This window comes from Balaenoptera acutorostrata, chromosome 9 (genome assembly GCF_949987535.1).
Source record: "Balaenoptera acutorostrata chromosome 9, mBalAcu1.1, whole genome shotgun sequence".
NCBI classification, from domain to species: Eukaryota; Metazoa; Chordata; class Mammalia; order Artiodactyla; family Balaenopteridae; genus Balaenoptera; species Balaenoptera acutorostrata.
Window position 1 is genome coordinate 16,105,615 of NC_080072.1, and position 19,255 is coordinate 16,124,869.

Consider the following 19,255-nt stretch of genomic DNA (forward strand, 5'->3'; position numbering starts at 1 on the left):
CAGAAAGGGGGCGGGGGGTATAAATTGCTCCAGGTTAACAGCCACTGGCTTATAGTAACATCTCTTGCTAAAGTCACCAATGACTTCCCTGGCACTAAATCCAGCAAATGCTTTCGAGCCCTTCTCTTGCTTGGCTTCTCAGCAGAGTTGGACATTGTTGGACATTCTGGCCTTCCCACCTCAGGCCACTCTTGCTCTGTCTCCCCTGCAGGATCGAACTCCCCTTCTGGACCGCTCACCATTGAAGTTCCTCAAAGCTTAGTCCTTAGGCTGCTCTACCTGTCGCTCAGCCCATTCTCCCTGGGGGCTGCCCTCCAGCCCTCTGGCCCCACTGATCACCTATGCACAGGTGACTCATGAAGTAACATCTCCAGACGTCCTTTCCAAGCTCTGAACCCATATATATAAAGCTGCCTAGTTGATATCACTACTTGGATATCTTGGCCTCACTCAACAAGATATATATCCAAGGCATCTCTCCAAACTCAACAAGCCCAAAACCCAAATCAGGATCTTCCCCTCAACCCAGTCCCCTTCTGGCATTCCCCATTTCTCACAGAAATTCACCATTCCTGACCTGTAGGGAGAGGAACGCTGCAGGAGTTGTTCACGACACTTCCCTCTCCCTTACTTGGGCCAATAGGTCTCTTCCCAAGTCAAATCTCTTTCATCTCTGAAACAGTTCACAAACCAGTTCACTTGTCTCCATGTCTCTGCCCCACCCTAGCTCAACCCTCCACCGTCACCGACTTCAAGAACGAACACGGTCCTCTGACTGGGGTGCAGACATCCATTCTTGACCAATGTCTCTACCCCATCAGTTCTCCAGCCTGCAGCCAAAGTCACCCTTTCAAAACATAAATGAAAGCTTTTCGCTGTTCTTAAAATGGAGAACGGAAGTCCCAGCTTGGCCCACTGGGCCCTACATGACCGAGCCGCTGTCTCTTCCAGGCCCATGTTTGCTGCGCTCCAGGCACACTGACCTCCCAGTTGCTCAAACGTACTGTGCTCTCTTCTGCCACAGGACCTTTGCTCATGTTCTTCCATCCATCTTGATGCCCCTCACCAATCATCACCTGGTGGGAATTCTCTTCCTTCAATCACAGCTCAACTATTAGGAAGCCTTCCCCGACTTCTGGCCCCATCATATCCCTTGGTTGATCACTTTTCTCCTAGCCCCACTGTCTCTCCATTACCTTTCAGAGCCATAATGCTACATTTATTGATGCTTATCTTATTCTTTAATTCCTTCCATCTTCCCCACAGTAAATTCTATGAGGGCAGGACTGATGTCTGATCTGGTCCACCATTGCGTCCCCAGAGCCAGCCCAGTGCTTGGCACAAAGCAGACCTTCAAGAGGTGTTTATTTAATGATAAATGAATCATCTTCCTACCCCCAGCCTGCCTCTCTCTACTGTCCCATGTCCCCCTATCTGTGTTCAAGTTTGGTGCCTGAAAGTCATCATTGGTAATCCTTCCTTTTAGAATCTGAAAATCCCTCTTCCTCACCTTCACATCCTGTCTATCAACGAGTCTTGGGGATTCTCCCCCCTAAATCTCTCTCAAATGTGCCCACCTCTAGCACTTGAGTTTAAGCCACCATCATTCCAGATGTGAACCCTCACTCCAGCCTTTTACCTAGAATCCCAATTCTCCATTCTGCAACCTACCATGTCACACCTCTGCTTGAAACGTTCCGATCGCTTCCCCTGGCCCACAGGATGAAGCATGCACTTGTCATGGCCTATGAAACACAGCACGATCTGGCTCCCACCTCCCTCTCCTGCCAGCTCTCGCCGCTCTGCCTCTCAGGCTCACTGCTGCTGCCACCCCCCCAAGACTTCTTGAGGTTCCTCTCTCTCAGCTGTTCTGCCTACACGGAGCATTTTTCCATCCCCCTTCTACTAACTGCTACTCATTCTTCAAGTCTCAGACCAGAGGAAATCTTGCCCAAACCCCTCAAGTAGGCCAAGAACAACAATAATAGCTGACAGTCACTGCGTGCTTACTAAAGGCAAGCACCATTCTAAGAACTTTGCAGCATTAACTCATTTCATCTTCACCATCAGTTATGATTATCCTGGCACCGAGAGGTTCAATGACTCATCCAAGGTCACATTAGATAGTAATTAGCAAACCTGGCTGACATGATGAACTCAGGCTCCAGGCCCCAAGTCCCAGAGCTCTGTGAACGCTGCCATCTCCCTGCGTACCCAGAGCGTCCCGTGTTCCCCCTTCAGTAGCAATTGTCACGTGTGCATGTATTTGTTCACTGCCTGTGCTCCCCACCAGACTATCCACTCCCAGAGGGCAGGGACCGTGCCTGTCTTGTTGGAAGCTTTGCCTCTAGCATTGGATATGACTGCTTTTTTAGCTGAACGTCATGCCATGCATCGCCACAGTCCCCAGCTCCAGGTCACCCACGCCAGAGGAGGGCTGGGGAAAACCCTTCATAAGTGTCATAGAATGGCCCGCCAGACACACGCATGAGGACTCATGGAGAAACTGCCCCACCACTGATTCTGTTGACTACCGCCAGATGGGGCTCCTCCGCATGGCCCTCGGCCACCAAGGGTCACAGGGGCAAGGGGACAGCCAGATCCATCATCCACGTGTCCAGGAGTGATGGCAGAAAAGCTCTGGGCCAGGCTGGGCCAGCGTATGGCTCCCCCTGCTGGTTTCCTTCCATGTTCGTGGCACCCTTTTCCGAGGCACAGCCCGGGAGACACTCACCAGCCACGAGAAGAAGCCAGCTGATTTGTCCTGGGTGGAGATCTGCCCCTCATAGGGGCCGAAGATGTGGCCCTTGGGGATGACCTCATTTATGCAACGCACGTCATTCTCCCCACTGGCTTCCTTGACCACCTCCATGCCCTGGGGGATGGTGAGGGCCGCCCGGTCTGGGATGCCCACAGGCACCGGCGTGTCGGACACAAACACCGGGGGACCGTGGTTCGGGCACTCATCCACAAAGTACTCCTGGCAGGACTCGCAGACTGGAGGGATGGAAAGAGGAAAGAGAGCCTCAGTTGGGAGGTAGGACCCCCATGGAGGTGGCTGAGGGGCTGATGGGAGGCCCACCCTCCATGGGGGTCAGCGTAAGCCAGTGGAAAGTACACAGCATGGGACTCGGGAGTCCCAGCCCTGGCTCCACCCCAGCCAGTCACAGGCCCCTGAGTCTTCAGTAGTGATAACTCACTCCCCTCCCTGGGGACTCAAAGGACACACCCACCAACACCAAGGAAGTCAGTTTGAAAAAATAGAAGAAAGATCATGACTGGAGTCCAATAGGTCTGGGTTTGAATTGCAGCTGTGCATCTGTGAGCTGTGGGACCTGACGCAGGCGGTACTTAACCCTCACCAAGTCTCAGTGTCCCCCACTGGAAAATGGGACCAAATAATGGACACCTCAGTGGCTAATGGTGAGGATTAACTGAGGCCTGGACCTGTGTCTGGTACATAACAGGTGAGTGCCTATCTTCAGTATTCTCACTGCAAATTCCCTAAGCAGAGATGGGATGGGGGGTGGGGGGGTGAAGGGCACGCGGAGTGGCCAGGAGTAGCCCCAAGCTCCACTTACACCAGAAGTCCACTTGCTGGAAGCTTTTGGGCATGATGAGGTCACGCTTCCCCTTCAGTTTCCTGGGCTCCACTTCCATGGCGGAGGGGTCTGGTCTCCTAGAGCTGGCCAGGACAGGGGCCAGTAGAGAAAGCACAAAGCGATCAGAGTGAGAGGCTGGTGGGCAGGGAAACCGAGGATGTGGCTGGATGTGAGGCAGGTGGAGGAACCCCAGCCCACCTGCTTGTTCAGTGCAGTGGGTAGTGGAAAGGTAGGAGTCCTGAGACCTGGATTCAGGCCTTCTTGGGCCACTGCTTGGGTTTTTCTAGTGCCTGTGCTCACCCCTGGTCCTAGGAGTCGCCCAGAGCAGAGTATGGAAGATGAGTAAAGCATGGGATGTCTTCCCAGGGTCCCCCATCAACCCAGCCCAGCAATGCCCCCCCTCCTCCCTCGCCTGTCCCCACATTGGGGCCTCACCAGGGTTGGCCATACTCCTGGTCGCGGAGCGGTGAGCAGACCTCTGTCTTCACCACCGTCACCATCTCCCCCACGGCCGCCTTGGTCTGCGCCAAGCACTCCTTCATGTTCTCAGTCATTCTGTCCTGGGGACGCGAAGGCGGGACCAGCACAGGAAGAGGATCAAAGAGACAGGGGAAGAGGGGTGAGTGGCAGACAGGGCAAGCAGGGGTCTCCTGGAGCCTGGTTACCCCCCCTGCCATCCCCAGAGGAAGCGCTTGAGAACACAGACAACAAAAACAGCTGTAGCCCGGCCAAGAGGAAATGCCATTTCTATCCCGGGCTGGTCCTGGGGACGACTGGAGCCACCAGCCCCATGGGGTCAGGGGCCGGGAGTAGCTCAGGCCAGGAGGCAGGGCTGGGAAGCACAGCCTGGACCCCAAGACCAAAGGGCAAAGGGTATGAGGGACCCACAGGAGCCTCTGCACAGAACTCTGCAATGGGGAGCAGGGGAGGGATCGACTCAAGTCCAGCTGGGGCCAAAGGGGGCAGGCAGATGAAATGGGCCCTGAGCGCCTGGCTGCACAGCCCCTCACCCAGGGGCTGCCAGGGAATGCAGCCAGGCTCGCTTTGCCAGCTCAGAGCAGGTACAGGCGGGGCCTGGGGGTCCCCGTGTGGGCCGGCCCTGACTCCAGGCCCCACCCAGCTCTCTCTAGGGGAGTCTCCCTAGCCCGCAGCTTACCGCCCTCCTCCACCACCGCGCTGGGCTTCAGCCCCTCCCTTGGCACCCCAGGGTCCTCATGCCAAGCCCGGGGACACTCTTCGGGCCAGAACAGCGCTCAGCTCGGGCTGGGAGCGCGCTCGGCCCCCGGACTGGGCGAGCAGCGTGTGTGACTCACTACCCGGGGCCCCGCTGGCCACACCCCTGCTCCTCGGCTAATCAGCCCCCTGCTCCCCACCGGGGCCCCAAAGCCGCCGGCAGCGGGGAGGGGTGTGGGGAAACGTGACGGCCTGCCCCCTTCTCCGAGCCGGCGGGGACTGGGGGCGCGCGGAGGGGGGCGGGGGAGGCCCGGGCCGGGCCGAGAAGCCCCGCCCCAGCTCCCCCCGCCCCCCCCCCCCCGGGAACCCCCTGCTCCTGAAGCCCGCGGGTCATCCCGGCTGCGTGTCCGGCTGGGAAAGTGTGAGATCCCGAGATCCGGCCGGCACGGCGCACCGGCCGGGAGCAGGGGCGGCGCGGGGAGCCGGGGAGGGCGCGGGCTCGCTCTCTCCCTCTCACCAACCTTCCCGGCGGGGCGCTCCCTGCCCAGCCCGGCCCTGCCCAGCGCCCGCCCCCCGCCCGCCAGGCCCGGCATTCCTTGCGGGGGCATGTGGCTTCTTGCCGGCCCCGGGGGCACGCAGTTGGCTGGCGGCCGGGAGGGGGGCGCGCGGGGAGCGGGAGGAAGCGGGCGCCCGGGAGGGGCGGCGGGAGGGGGCCCCGCCAGGGAGGAATTCCAGCCCCTCCCGCGGGTCTCGTCCCCCACGCGGGCCGGGGGGCGCCTCGCGGGCGTCTGGTGAGGATGATAGCGCCGGGGAGGCTGGGCCCCGCGGCCCACCGCGCGCCCTCCCAGCCTCCGCAGCCCACTCGGCACGGCGGCAGCGCGGCCTGCGGCGCGGCCAGAGCACCACCGCCACCCAAGTCGCCGGCCACGCACCGCAAGCCCGCCCCTTCCCCACCTGCTCGGCCTAGGGTGGGGACCGGCGTCTGCGAGGGGCCCCAAGGTTGGTGCTTGGCTGACCTCATAGCCCACGAAATGGCCCCCCAGCCACCCGTGAGGTGGGCAGGGGTTGGGGGTCAGCGAGGCAGGAACCTAGGGCTGGAAGACATCCAGTGACTCGCCCAAGGTCACGCAGCCCATTCCTGGCGAAGTCTGCACTGGAGCCTAGGGCCTCCTCTGAGTAAATGGAAAACAGCAGGACCCCGAAATGTAAGCGTTTTGTTTCAGGACTGGTTCACTTTCATGCCACACCCTCAGCCCAGTCTTCTTCTAGAAGGATCACCCGAATCACCCTGGGGTGGGTTCAGGACTCAGCCCATAGGTGCAGCTGCCAGGTGGGGGCAGGACCCAGGGGATTTATAAACGGTCACTGAACACCCCTGCCGTAAGAAGCACTTCTCAACCGCATGGACAACATTTACAGGCAACACATCCTGAGGCAGTTGGTCTAGAGTTTAGGAGCCTGGGCTCCCCGACCCCACTGCTTGTGTTCAAACGCCAGCTATTGGCTATGTGACCCTGGGCAGGTGTTAAGGACTGAATGTTTGTATGTGCCCCCTCAGGAGAAAAAAAAAAATCCATAATCCCTATATTGGATGCCCTAACCCGCAGTATGTCTATATTTGGAGACAGGGCCTGTGAGGGGGTGATAAAGGTTAAATGAGGTCATAAGGATGGGGCCCCAATCTAATAGGGCTGGTGCCCTTAAAGAAGGGGAAGAGACACCAGAGCGCCCCCTCTCTCTCCACCAGGTGAGGACAGTAGGAAGGCAACAGTCTGCAAGCCAGGAAGAGAGCCTTCACCAGGAACCAAATTAGCCAGCACCTTGATCTTAGACTTCCCAGCCTCCTGAACTGTGAGAAATAAGTGTCTGGTATGTAAGCCACCCAGTTTATGGCATTTTGTTATGACAGCCCGAGCTGACCTAGGCAGCAGGCTATCTAACTTCTCTGTGCTTCCATTTCTTCATTGGGAAAATGTGTCAAGTATTAGATTCTATCACAGACGTTGCTCTATTAAACAGACAGAGACATGTTTGGAGGGAGCTAGGGAGCTAGGCACCGTCTCTATACATCCACTGAAGAAAGCTCATCAAGAAGATGGGTATGCGCGGCATCATTAAGGAGAGGCTTTGAATTCTCTCCTTTGGATTGGACTTATTTTAAGTCAATCATTTGCAGACTCTGGCACTATAATAGGAACTGACCGCTTGGGACCATTTTGCATTGAGCTCTCCTGTTCTAGCCCCTCTGACCTCCCCCAGCTTCACCTGTATGCCATGCTCCACCCTGCCGGGGGGGGGGGCCTGTGAACTTGCTGTGTATTCCACCTGGAACACACCTGGAAAACTCCTACCCATTCTTCAGCCCTCACTGTCCCCCCCCCCATAATACCCTCTCATGTCCCTTTCCTCATGGCACTTGTCACTCTTAGAGCAGTCTTCTGTTAGTATGATTATTTGATGAGTATCTGTTTCCCATAATAGATTAGAAGCTCCCCAAGGGCAGAGGGCAGGCCTTTTTGCTCACCACTGAATGGCCAGCACTTGTAACAGTGAGTGCCTGACGTCAGGGCAGAACAAGTGAAAGACAAGCCATATGCTAGGGCATAAACTTTAAGGAGGCACCCATTCTCAGGGTCATGAGCTTGCAGGACTGGCACCTGAGACTGAGTGCCTCCTTCAATTTTTGCACCCCTAGGTGCCTTGCTTGCCTTACCTGGGTCTCAGTCTTGCCTATCACATAGCATATTCTCAATAAATATTTACCAAGTGAATTCATGGCCAAATGACCCATGTCATAACTCACTGTCTCCCACCAATATGTCCTTCTGGCCCCTTTGAGTATCTCAACTCTGTAAGAGACCTCAGAGGGGGAGATAGGGTGGGTGGGTTATTGTTTTGAACCCTCTTCATGGGGTACTTTCTCGTGACCTCTGCCAAGCAAGGTGGGGGAGGCTGGCACCGAGAGGCAGTGAGGGACAGTGAGAGTGTGATGGGATTAGACTCCTGAGGCCTGGAGCCTGAATTTGATAATAAGTGTAAAGCATAAGCTGTGCAATCATGGGCATATGACTTCAACTCTCTAGGCCTTAGTGTCTTCCTTGGTAAAATGGAAATAATCAAAATTGTCCCAGAGAAATCACTGAGACAAAGGCTGGGTCAAGGTCTTGGAAAGAGCCAAGTGCTAAGGGTTTGTAAGGGATATTAATAGTAAACTGGCTGCCAGAGGCAAGGGGGTGAGCAGGAAGAGAAAGGAGAGGGGGGATGGAGGGAAGAGAGACTGGGGGGGAAGGAAAGGAGGGAGAAGTAGGCAATAGTAAGAGAATAAAGGCTGGAGGGGAAGAGGGAGAGGAGAGGAAATCAGAGAAAAAAGAAGGTGGAAAGGGAGAGGGAGACTCAGAGAGACAGAGGGAAAAGGCACACAGACATTTTTCTAAGTCTTAAATGGCCCTGGGGAAAACATTCCCTTATAAAAAAAAGCATTCATTTGAATCTCAAAGTAGAGATGTCTGTGGGCCACTTACTTTCATGTCTTATTTTTCATTTACATCCCACCTTCATCCCATTAAAAAAATTGTGACGATTTATAACATAAACTCATACTCAACAGGACAGTTGAACAACGAGAGACCTCATGGAGAGGAGTGATGCCAATTATATCCAGAATCTGTGGTAAGATGTTTAACGATCTAGCTTTCCATTCAGTTCTGAGCCTCCTGGCAGCTAAGGCAAAAAGGGAAACACGATGGGTTACAAAGTACTCATTATTTGATACCTATTTATTGACTGGCTGCACAATTAAGTTCTTTTCATTCTTGGAGGGGTCCAGCTGCCTGGAGAACCAGAATCAACTCTCACTTACATAACTGGTGTGTATTACAACTCCTTTCTGTGTCTGTAATGAAGGCCATGGGAGCAGGGAGGGAGAAGATGGGATGTGGCAGGACTGAATGAACTTCCATTTGGGAAGAGAGGGAGAACACGGGCTTGTGTCCTTCATTAGGTCCAGCTCAGCGGGCACAGTAAGGCCCGAGCCAGGTGAAGCTCCAGCAACTGTTTCTGCAGACTGCTCTGGCCCTGCTTGCCCAGAGAGGGGCTTAGGGGAGGGGGGGGGTTGGCGGTCAGCAGGCCTCATAGAGGACTCCAAGCTGCTGGCAATGCTCCCTCTCAGCTGGCTCCTCTGAGTCTGCACCCGCAGAGATTAGGCATGTTGCAAACCCAGCAATGAGATGCAGACCCAAGAGGAGGGGGCAGAATGCGGCTCAGGAGCCTGCAGCTCTGTTTTCACTCTTGGCAGGTTGCCAGGGTCCTGGAATGCCCGGCAGCCAGTGTGGCCAGAGGACCAGGGGCCTGTACCCACTTGGGTACCCTAGAGGCTGGCACCACGAGAATCTGGCAGATCTGCTCTTGTACCCCCACAGCATTCTGTGTTGTCTCCCCGATGACAAAGGGACACGCAGTGAGGGGGCTGGCCCGAGTTGCACAGTGACCTGGGCTGGGTATCCCAAGCCTTGGGTCTCAGTCCTGACTGTGCCATAAACTTTTATTTATTTCTTTATTTTTGGCTGCGTTGGGTCTTCGTTGCTGCGCGCGGGCTTTCTCTAGTTGCAGCGAGCGGGGGCTACTCTTCCTTGCGGTGCTTGGGCTTCTCATTGTGGTGGCTTCTCCCCCGTTGCGGATCCCAGGCTCTAGACACGTGGGCTGAGTAGTTGTGGCGCACGGGCTTAGTTGCTTGGCCGCATGTGGGATCTTCCCGGACCAGGGCTCGAACCCGTGTCCCCTGCATTGGCAGGCGGATTCTTAACCACTGCGCCACCAGGGAAGGCCCTGTGCCATAAACTTTTTAGGTGATCCTGAGCAAGTTCCTGCCTGGCCCGGAGCCTCAGTTTCCCCTTCCTGAAAAATTAAAGTTCCAACATGGTTCTTAACAGTAAACCATGGGGATAATTGGGGGAAAGCACGGAATTATTACAGAGTTGTTGGATTTATATGTCCAGCAAGCACTGCCTATGGAAAGAGTAGATTATATGCCTTGAACTTATGCATAAGACAGATTTGCAAATGTAGGTAGGTACTTTTGTGAGGAACTAAAGGTAAATTTATTTAACACTGTTATTGATTCATAGAAGCCCTACGGCACCATGTGTTTTGTTAACCAACTGATACCAGCACAGCCCTCAACAAGCTGTGTAACCTTGAGAAAATTCACTACCTGCTCCACCTCGGTTTCCTCATCTGTCCAATGGGACAGATATCAGAGCCTATCTCACAGGGCTGTTTTACAGAGCATAGTGCCTGGCATATAATAGGTACTCTATAGATATTAGTTCTTCTTATCGTCCATTTTATTTATTATTTTAAAAGTGTAGCACACATCAGGTGACCATGTTGGTGAAATTTTTTTGACATTAAAAGAGGGCCTTGGGCTTCCCTGGTGGTGCAGTGGTTAAGAATCCGCCTGCCAATGCAGGGGACACGGGTTCGAGCCCTGGTCCGGGAAGATCCCACATGCCGCGGAGCAACTAAGCCCGTGCGCCACAACTACTGAGCCTGCGCTCTAGAGCCCGTGAGCCACAACTACTGAGCCCACATGCCACAACTACTGAAGCCCGCGCACCTAGAGCCTGTGCTCCACAACGAGAGAAGCCACCGCAGTGAGAAGCCCACGCACCACAACAAAGAGTAGCCCCCACTCGCCGCAACTAGAGAAAGCCTGTACGCAGCAACGAAGACCCAACACAGCCAAGAATAAATAAATAAATAAATAAATAAATAAATAAATAAATTTAAAAAAATAATAATAAAAGAGGGCCTTCACGAGTAGTCAATACCCTTGATAGAGAAACACTTTCAATAAATCTATACTATAAAGATGCTTATCCCAATGGAAAAAAAAATGGAAAAGAATGTGAAAAAGCAATCTGCAAAAGAAAAGAGACAAATGGCCAATATGCTTTATGGAAAACCACAAAACTCTAATACTCAAATAAATATAAGTTAAAACAAATAAATATCATTTCTTCTCTATTAAATTGGCAAAGATTAAAAATCTTGATATTAGTCAGAGTTGGCAAGTGTGTGGGGGAAATACCCTACATACCCTACTAGTTAGAATAGAAATCGGTGTAATCTTTCTGCAGGGCAATTTGGCAATGCATATGAAACGCCTTGAAATGAGCAAAACCTTTGTAGGAGCAGTCCCAAATCTAGGAATTTATCCTAAGGACATAATTAAGTTGTGTGCAAAGATTTACCCACAAGGCTGTCCTCTGCAACACTATTTTTAGTAGCAAAAAACAGGAAACAACTTAAGCCTCGAAAACAGGAGAGAAGTTAATACATAACACACAATGAAATATTACACAGCAATTAACAGTGCTTTAGAAGAATATTTATTGACACGGAAACACAGGCTCAACATACTGTTAAAGAAAAACTGAAAGTTATGAAGTGAAAGAAGCCAATCTGAAAAGGCTACATCCTGTGTGATTCTAACTCCATGACATTCTGGAGAAGGCAACACTATGGAGAGAGTAAAAAGATCAGTAGTTCCCAGGGGTAAGAGGGTGGGAAGGGTGAATAGGCAGAGCACAGAGGATTTTTAGGGCAGTGAAACTACTCTGTATGATACTATAATGGTGGATACATGTCATTATACATTTGTCCAAACCCTCAGAATGTAAAACACCAGTGAGCCTTAATGTAAACTGTGGCCTTGGGATGATAATGATGTCAGTGTAGGTTCAGCATTTGTAACAAATGTACCTGCCTCTGGTTTTAACTGTGTAACCAACAGCTGAATGCCTGCTGGAGTGGCCACTGGACTGGCCACATAGCTGAGGACTGATGGGTCCAAGCACACCCCCAGCTCTTGGAGTCTGGGCTAGTCCTCTGACTAATGCTGCTGTCCATAGTGGGGGAGGTTCTGGGGGTGGGGGCCGGGGAGCACAGGGAAACCCTCTACTTTCTGCTTGATTTTCCTGTGAACCTAAAACTGCTCTAAAAAATAAAGTCTAGGGACTTCCCTGGTGGTGCAGTGATTGGGAATCTGCCTGCCAATGCAGGGGACACGGGTTCGAGCCCTGGTCCGGAAGATCGCACATGCCATGGAGCAACTAAGCCTGTGCACCACAACTACTGAGCCTGAGCTCTAGAGCCTGCGAGTCACAACTACTGAGCCCGCGAGCCACAACTACTGAAGCCTGTGCACCTAGAGCCCGTGCTCTGCAAGAAGAGAAGCCACCGCAATGAGAAGCCCGCACACAGCAACGAAAAGTAGCCCCCGCTCGCTGCAAATAGAGAGAAAGCCTGCGTGCAGCAACGAAGACCCAACACAGCCAAAAAAACAAATAAATAAATAAATTTATTTATTTATTTATAAAAAATAATAATAAAGTCTATTTTTTAAATGAAAGTTGCAAAGATAGATACAAAATAATTCCATATAAAAATGTATATTTAGCTATACGGATTTGCACATACAAATCTGGGAGGATACATATTGGGATATCACTAGTGGTTAGTTGCGGGGCTTATGTTAAAGAGAGTTTCTGTTTTCTTTTTGCTAAAGAGAAAAAAAGTCCCTTAAAAAATTTCTAAAGGAACTCTTCATACTCATTTAGTTGAGAAATTGCCAGAGAAGATAATAACTAAGATTCTTTCATCTTTACCCACTTGTCAGTAGATACTGAGATCTAACCAATTATTTGGGAGGAAGGAGGAATCCAAATTAAAGACTGAACACCAGGCATATGTGTCACTTGATGCACATTCGATGAATGAAGGAATCAATCAATCGACTAATTGAGCAATAAGGGCCCCAATATTTCAACCATGAAACACCTGTGTTTTAACTTTTTCTGATTCCCATTTGAAAGATTTTGTCTACCAAACATACTGCATGTATTGTATGATAATTCATTCATTTTCCCAGTTTTTCTAATACACACAGGTTGTGTGATAACCAGGGTGAACACATGGGTTCTTTGCTGTCATTCTAAGCAAAAGCAAAGAAATCTAGCACATTCATTCACTTGTCCTGCTGATTACAGGGAGCCGTGCGAGTTTCATTACACTGCTCTATGTTCAAAAAATAGCTCGGTGGATGGAATACTATGCAGAAGTGAGACTGGACCACAACTGCATGCTTAGTATAGATGAGTCATAATACTGAGAAAAGAAACGAGACCCCAAAGAGTACATGCCGTATGGTTTAATTTATATAGTTAAAAATAGGCAAAACTATGGTGGTTACAGGTGTTACTGGTTATCCTTGCAAAGAATTATTATAGAAATGGGCAGAAAAGGGGGTTCTAGGGTGCTGGCCATGCTCTATTTCTGGATCTGGGTACTGGCCCCTTGGGTGTGTTAAGTTTGTGAAAATATATTGAGCCATGCTCTTATAATATGTGCATTTTTTATATGTATGTCAATAATAACAAAGAAAAAAATCTGCAGGGGCCCTCAGGGCAAGGAACTCCCGTGGCGGGACCTCCAACCCCATCCAGCCCTTGATTTTGCAGCTGGGGGAACTGCGGTCCAGCCAGGTGAGGCTCCTGCCTCAGTCACGGCGGATCTGGTTTCAGGCCTTTACCTGCACGGCAGTTTCCACGGAGCATCAGTGGTGCAGCTGGCCAAGGCCTGTAGAACACATTCTCCCAAGGTGGTTCCTCCTGCAGAACCTTTTAGAGGTACTATGTTGACTCCATGATGGTAAGACTTTGATAAGGAGTTGGAAGAAACAGTGTAAAGGCTCGTGAGTCAAATGGAGAAGCTGGTGAAGGATGGCACCTTTTTTTCTGAGTTTGCTTCTTACAGCGGATACTGCTAGTGGCTTACCTGGATCCCATTCCCCCTTTCCTCCCACTAATGGAATTGGACTTTGTTCAGATGCTGCACCTTCCTCACCGGACCTACTGCCCTACCTTCGGGGGAAAGCACGTAGCCTTTGTTGCAAATGGCTGCCACGTCCTGCGGAAGACCCCAGCAGGAATCACCCTTAGGATGACGTTAGCACAGCAGAGCAGCGGAAAGGTGTGGTATAGTAATAAATGTATCTGGTCTTTGTCCCCAGTTCCTGGAACAGAGCTCCTAAAACCCTTGGCACTTCCCAATAGGAGTGTCTTTTGTTATTCACAAGGAGCCCCTTGCTATCACACCTGAGTTGATGCTAATGAAGTGACTTAGGATGGGGCCCCTTGATAGACTTAAGATGGGGCTGATCACCAGAAAGACCAAGAGATTAGAGTTAGAACTTTCAGTCCCATCCACTGACTTGGGGGTGGGGGTAAAGACTGAACTCTATAAAAATTCTTAGGATTCAGAGAGCTTCGTGGCTGGTGAACACATCCAGGTGCTGGGAGAGTAGCGCGTCTGGAAAGGGCATGAAAGCTCCACGCCCCTCTCCCCATACCTTGCTCTACGCATCTCTTCCATCTGGCTGTTCCTGAGTTGTATCCTTTATAATAAACCAAAAATAGTAAGTAAAGCACTTTCCTGAGTTCTGTGAATTGTTCTCGGGAGTTATAGAACCTGGGGAGGGGGACATGGAAACCCCTCATTTATGTTGGTCAGAAGTATGGGTGGCCCAGGACTTGCAAGTGGCGTTTGAAGTGGGAACAATCTTGAGGGAGTGGGCCCCCAACCTGTGGGATCTGTGCTCATTCTGGATATTAGTTTCAGTTGGTGTCGAAGTATCAGAGCATGGTTTGTTCGGTATTGGAAAACATACCGGAGATGGGGACTTTAAATGACATGGTTAAGGCATTAAATCAACGGGTCCTGAAAACTGCCCTACTTCTGCACTTCCTGTTACTTCGTTTTACTCAGGCCTGACTAGGACAGGGTCTCTGTTACACGCAGCCACAGCCATCCTCACCGGTACCCTACCCTGCCAAAGGTGCAGGCTCCACCTACCCGCAGGTCCAATCGGGCTGGGATCAGAACTCCGGCTGTGCCTCTGTAAAGCATCCTCCTCAGTGGTGCCTTGGACTACAAAGGGGCAAAGGGAGGGGCTGCAGCATTACACCCCCAGCCACCCCTCTCCCCTAAGCCCAAGATCTGACCTGCAGCTATAACCTGAGCTCTCTCTCTCATGCACTGCTGGTGGGAGTGTAAGACTGGTACCTCTAGGGAGAGCAGTTTGGCACTGGGAACCTTGCAAAAATGCACATAATCTTCGATCCTGCAATTCCACTTCTAGGAGTTTCTCCAAGACACATGTGTAAGGGTATTCACTGCAGTCTGGAATCGTAAGGAACAACCAGCGTGTCCATCTGGAGGTTGGTTAAATAACTGATGGCATATCCATACAACAGGCAGCTGTTTCAAAGAAGGAACTGACGGAACAAACTCCATCCCCTGCTTCCACTCTGCCCCTACTGTCCATTCTCCACCCCACAGCCAGGGTGAATCCATTACAACCTAGGTCAGATCAGATGGCCCCCAGCTCAAAACCCTCCTCAGAGCCCCATCTCACGCAGAGCAAACAGCAAAGCTCTTCAGTGGCGTGCCAGCCGGACCCAGTCTGCCCTCACTCCCTCTGGACCTCATCTCCTCCCACTCCCCCTTCACGCCCACCACAGCCCCAAAGGCTGCCTTGCACAGCCTGCAACAAGACACGCTTCATCTAGAGCCTTTGCACTGGCTGTTCCCCCTGCCTGGAATGCTCTTCCCCCAGGGACCCACAGGGCTCACTCTCCTTCATGCCCTTCAGCCCTTTGCTGAATATCACATTCTCTGGCCACCTATATAAACTTGCAGCCCCCTTACGCTTTCTACCCCTCCTTCCTTGCTTCATTTTCCTCCAGAGCACTATTCACTGTCAAATATATGCAGTACTTATTTATATTCCTGGCTGGCTGTCTCCCCGACTAGAATGTAAAGTCCGGGAAGGCAGAGATATTTATCTGTTTTGTTCATTGCTGTATCCTCTGCCACTAGGAGAGTGCCTGGTGCAAAGTGAAGCACACAATACACACGTGTTGAATGGATTACATAATTCGTGGTGAAAACAAAATCTTGGTAAAGAAGGCTTTGTATAATTTGAGAGGCAGCAGAAAATGGTGGTTTGAGACCAGGCTGACTAGGTTCAACCCCCAACTGCGTCAACCACTGTGTGATGTCGGGGGAGTTCCTTAACCTCTCTGTACCTGGAGATATTAATAGCACCTACCTGGTAAGGCTGTTATGAGGATTAAATGAGTTAGTATTTGTTATCTACCTAGAATGGTGTCTGACACAAACTGAGTAAGCTATATAAATGTGTGTTACATAAAATAAACATACCCCGTTTTAATAAAATTAGAAGGACATACACATTCATATGTGCTTATGTATGCACGGAATAGCTCTAGGCTATGACAGCTGCTGTTCCTGGAATTGCGGGCTGAGGGAGGAAAATTCTCATTGAATTTTACACCAGATCCACGCATTTCTAATTTAAAAAAATAGATCAGCAATGCCTAGGAGTTGTCAATTGTTGAGGCTGGGTGATAGGTACATGGAAGTTTATTATACTCTTCTATCTTTTTTGTAGAGTAAAAAATTTTAGAGTACATATCAGTATTAATAGTCTAAAAAAGAAGTCCCAGGCTACCCTGCCACCTCCCCTCCCAGCATGCCAGCGAGTGGAACAGAAGGGGAGACTGCATCTGCTGATGGAGGGAGGGTGGGCGGGGGGGGGGGGAGGGTCGGGGCTCCTTCCAGCCACCTGCTGTCCCCACGGAGGGGGACCCTGAAGTCCAAACAAATTCCCTGAGTCCCACCTGGCTCCAGGATTCCAAGCACCAAGTCAACCACACGAGGCTGGGGGAGAAGGGCTGTGCTGGGAGCGCTGGGTCAGGCTGCAAGCGGCGTAGGGTCTCTGGGCTGAGCTACCAGGGGCTCAGGGAGGCCACGCTTGCAGATGCCAAAGCGGGAGGAAGGGAAGGTCTTGATGGAAAACGGCCTGGATGTGTACATTCATTTAAGGACACTCAGAGGCGGCCTGCATTGATTGCTTGCAGGCAGATGTTGGGAGACCAGACATGTCCTCTGGTGTCCCCAGCTCCTAACCCCTGTGATGCTAATGCAGAGGGCACACAGCCTTTAAGCAATCTGCCCCCAAGTCACACCTGCAGGGGTGTGACTTTAAGCAATCTGCCTCTTAAGGGGCAGGGCTGGGGAAGGTGTGCTCTCGCATCTTACTGCCTCCTACTCCCAGAGGAAGACTCCGGGAGATACAAACCCACCGCCATCCAGCCTGTGCTCGGCAGCCCCTCCCCCATCTCCGTTCTCCCCGCCCCTCTCCACAGTGCTCTTAGCGTTCTCGCCTCTACGCTCCTCCCGACCCACCCACCGACGGAGCTGGAGCCTCTATTTAGCCAGGTAGGACCCTGGTGAAACACCACACGGTGTCTTGGCCACAAGGAAAGGGGTCCTACTGTCCGCAGCACGACTCCCGGAGGGAAAGGCCCATGGAGGGAGGGGCTGCAGGGCCCTCAGGGGCCCCGTGGGCCTGATGCCAGCCTTCACTTCTCCTGCAGTCTCCTTCGGCTCCCTCCCTCCTCCTTGTTCCATCCGGCCCTGCCATTCTCACTGCCTGTTTATTCACCCAGTCCTGCCCAGAATCTCAGAATGAAAAGAAAGCTCAAAAGTCACCTAAATCTTTGCTCCTCCTGGTGTGGTCCACAGACCAGCAATAGGGCCACCACACGGCACTTGTTAGAAATGCAGAGTCCCGAGCTCCACCCCAGACCCCCTGAACCAGAGTGTGCCTTGAAACAGGAGATTCCCCGCGGTGATTTGTATGCAGAGTTGAGTTTGAGAAGCACTAGTCTAAATTGCGAGAGGCTGGAAGCCACAGTGTGTGTCATCACTGAGCGTCTCCAGCAGGGGACCAGGCAGCCAGGCCACCATCCCATCTTTGGACAAGTAAGGTGTGTGTGTGTGTGTGTGTGTGTGTGTGTGTGTGTGTGTGTGTGAGAGAGAGAGAGAGAGACAGAGAGATGGAAGGGGTGGTCCGCCATGGGTCCTGAGCGTCCCCTGCTGAGTTTATCAGACTGCAAGCCCTCACCATTCTCTGACCTCTGACTGTGAGCCATTTCTGTAGCTAGTCACACAGGTAACTAAGTAGGTCATGGTGACCACAGCATGAATACTACCATACAACTGCTCGCTCCCCGGGGAAGGGGAACCAGCTTCTTTACCACTTGCTACAAAAGGTGCCGAGCCCTCAGCCCTGAGCTCTTCCAGCGCAGTGTAACCCACAGTCACCGTCTGGGTCCGTCGTGTCACCCGATGGGACCTGGGGGCACAGTAACCGGTGCTGCCGTGCTCACGCTCCTGCTGTCTCCCGTGCTGGGGGTAACAAACTGTCTTGCTGATCCATGGAGTCTTGGCCACATGCAGCATCCACACCAAGAAATTGGGGTTCTTTCCTAACTATGTATGTGTGTGTAGGTGTGTCTGTGTGTGGGTACCATTAGTGGCCATTTATGAAGAATTAACTATCTTCCCACGTACTCATGGAAAGGCTCACACATGCAGGTTTATACTAGGACCTCGATTTGAGGGGATTCAAAGGGAACCTGGCCCTTCCTCAGCACCTGCTTTGTGCCAGGTCTTGGCCAGGTGCTCCACTTTTTTATTATCTCACGTAATCCTCTTCGCAAACCTGCAGGGTGGAGTCTATCCCCGTTTTTTATTTGAGGAAACTGAAGCTCTACCCGCAGCTCAATCTTGAAACAGTAACAAGTATAAATTATCTGGACACAGGCAATAAAGAAGTAAACAAAGAATGAGATGATTTCGGAGGACACCTGTGAATGCGAGGCGCTGTGATCACTAATTATTATAATGATTGTGTGTCAAGCTGGACCGAACAAACAATGTCCTGGGGCTTCTCCGGCTGGGCTGACAAGCTCCGCACGGAGGAGACACTGCGGAACCGTGACACTCCGTAGGGGTGGGGGAGTGGGGCGGGGCGAACCTGGCAAGGACCAAGGACAGAAGACCTTCATCCTGGTCCTGGAGGAAAAAGGGGCACGGATGTGGCTGATGCCAGGCTCTGTGCCCGGTGTTCTACACATACCGTGGAGGATACTCATTTATTCGCTCTTGACTTTTGCATGCTATGGAGTGCCAGGCACTGTCCTAGGTGCTGGGACCCTAGGGTGAACTAGGTCCCTGACCTCGTGAGGCCTGCAGCCTGGGTAGAATGTCTGTAGGTTTCCCCATTAGCATCCATTACCCCTTCTGGCACCAAGCCCCCTGGTGTCCTTGGGGAGACCCCTTTTCAAAATGCTTCACTCTGATTGGTTGGCCCAAAGGCCAACCCACCAGTGCTTATATCTGCCCATCACAGTGAATGGTGTAGGGAAGGGTAAAGGACCCAGTTAATCATGAGCTGCAGTTTTGGGGTTTTGGAGGAATCTGCTGGGAAGAGGAACTCTGAAAAAATAGAACGTAAGTACGGATCTGCTGGCAGCCAGCCACGGTGCCAC

General features: G+C 51.9%; 1 protein-coding gene and 1 long non-coding RNA gene across 5 annotated transcripts in view; one reads left to right on the forward strand and one right to left on the reverse strand.

The window, feature by feature from the left end:
* PRDM11 (PR/SET domain 11) overlaps nt 1–19,255 on the reverse strand; it is an 81,914-nt gene that overhangs the window by 43,776 nt on the left and 18,883 nt on the right. For 2 of the 3 annotated variants that reach the window (XM_057553890.1, XM_057553892.1), the window contains exons 1-4: nt 4,759–4,884; nt 4,038–4,162; nt 3,582–3,685; nt 2,735–2,997 (exon numbers count right to left, since the gene is read on the reverse strand). In XM_057553890.1, the coding sequence (XP_057409873.1) occupies nt 2,735–2,997; nt 3,582–3,685; nt 4,038–4,156 (486 nt within the window). In that variant the 5' untranslated portion in view covers nt 4,157–4,162; nt 4,759–4,884. Of the gene's footprint in view, nt 1–2,734; nt 2,998–3,581; nt 3,686–4,037; nt 4,163–4,758; nt 4,885–19,255 lie in introns of those variants that run through there. The other variant, XM_057553891.1, reaches the window with a different exon arrangement.
* On the forward strand, nt 5,444–12,099 carry LOC103002207 (uncharacterized). Of its 2 annotated transcripts, none has more exons than XR_009009367.1 (4): nt 5,444–5,774; nt 6,523–6,644; nt 8,383–8,444; nt 11,785–12,099. It is a non-coding gene; the product is annotated as an uncharacterized LOC103002207 (long non-coding RNA). The 2 variants fall into 2 exon arrangements; XR_009009368.1 differs by lacking the exon at nt 5,444–5,774 and adding an exon at nt 5,782–5,980.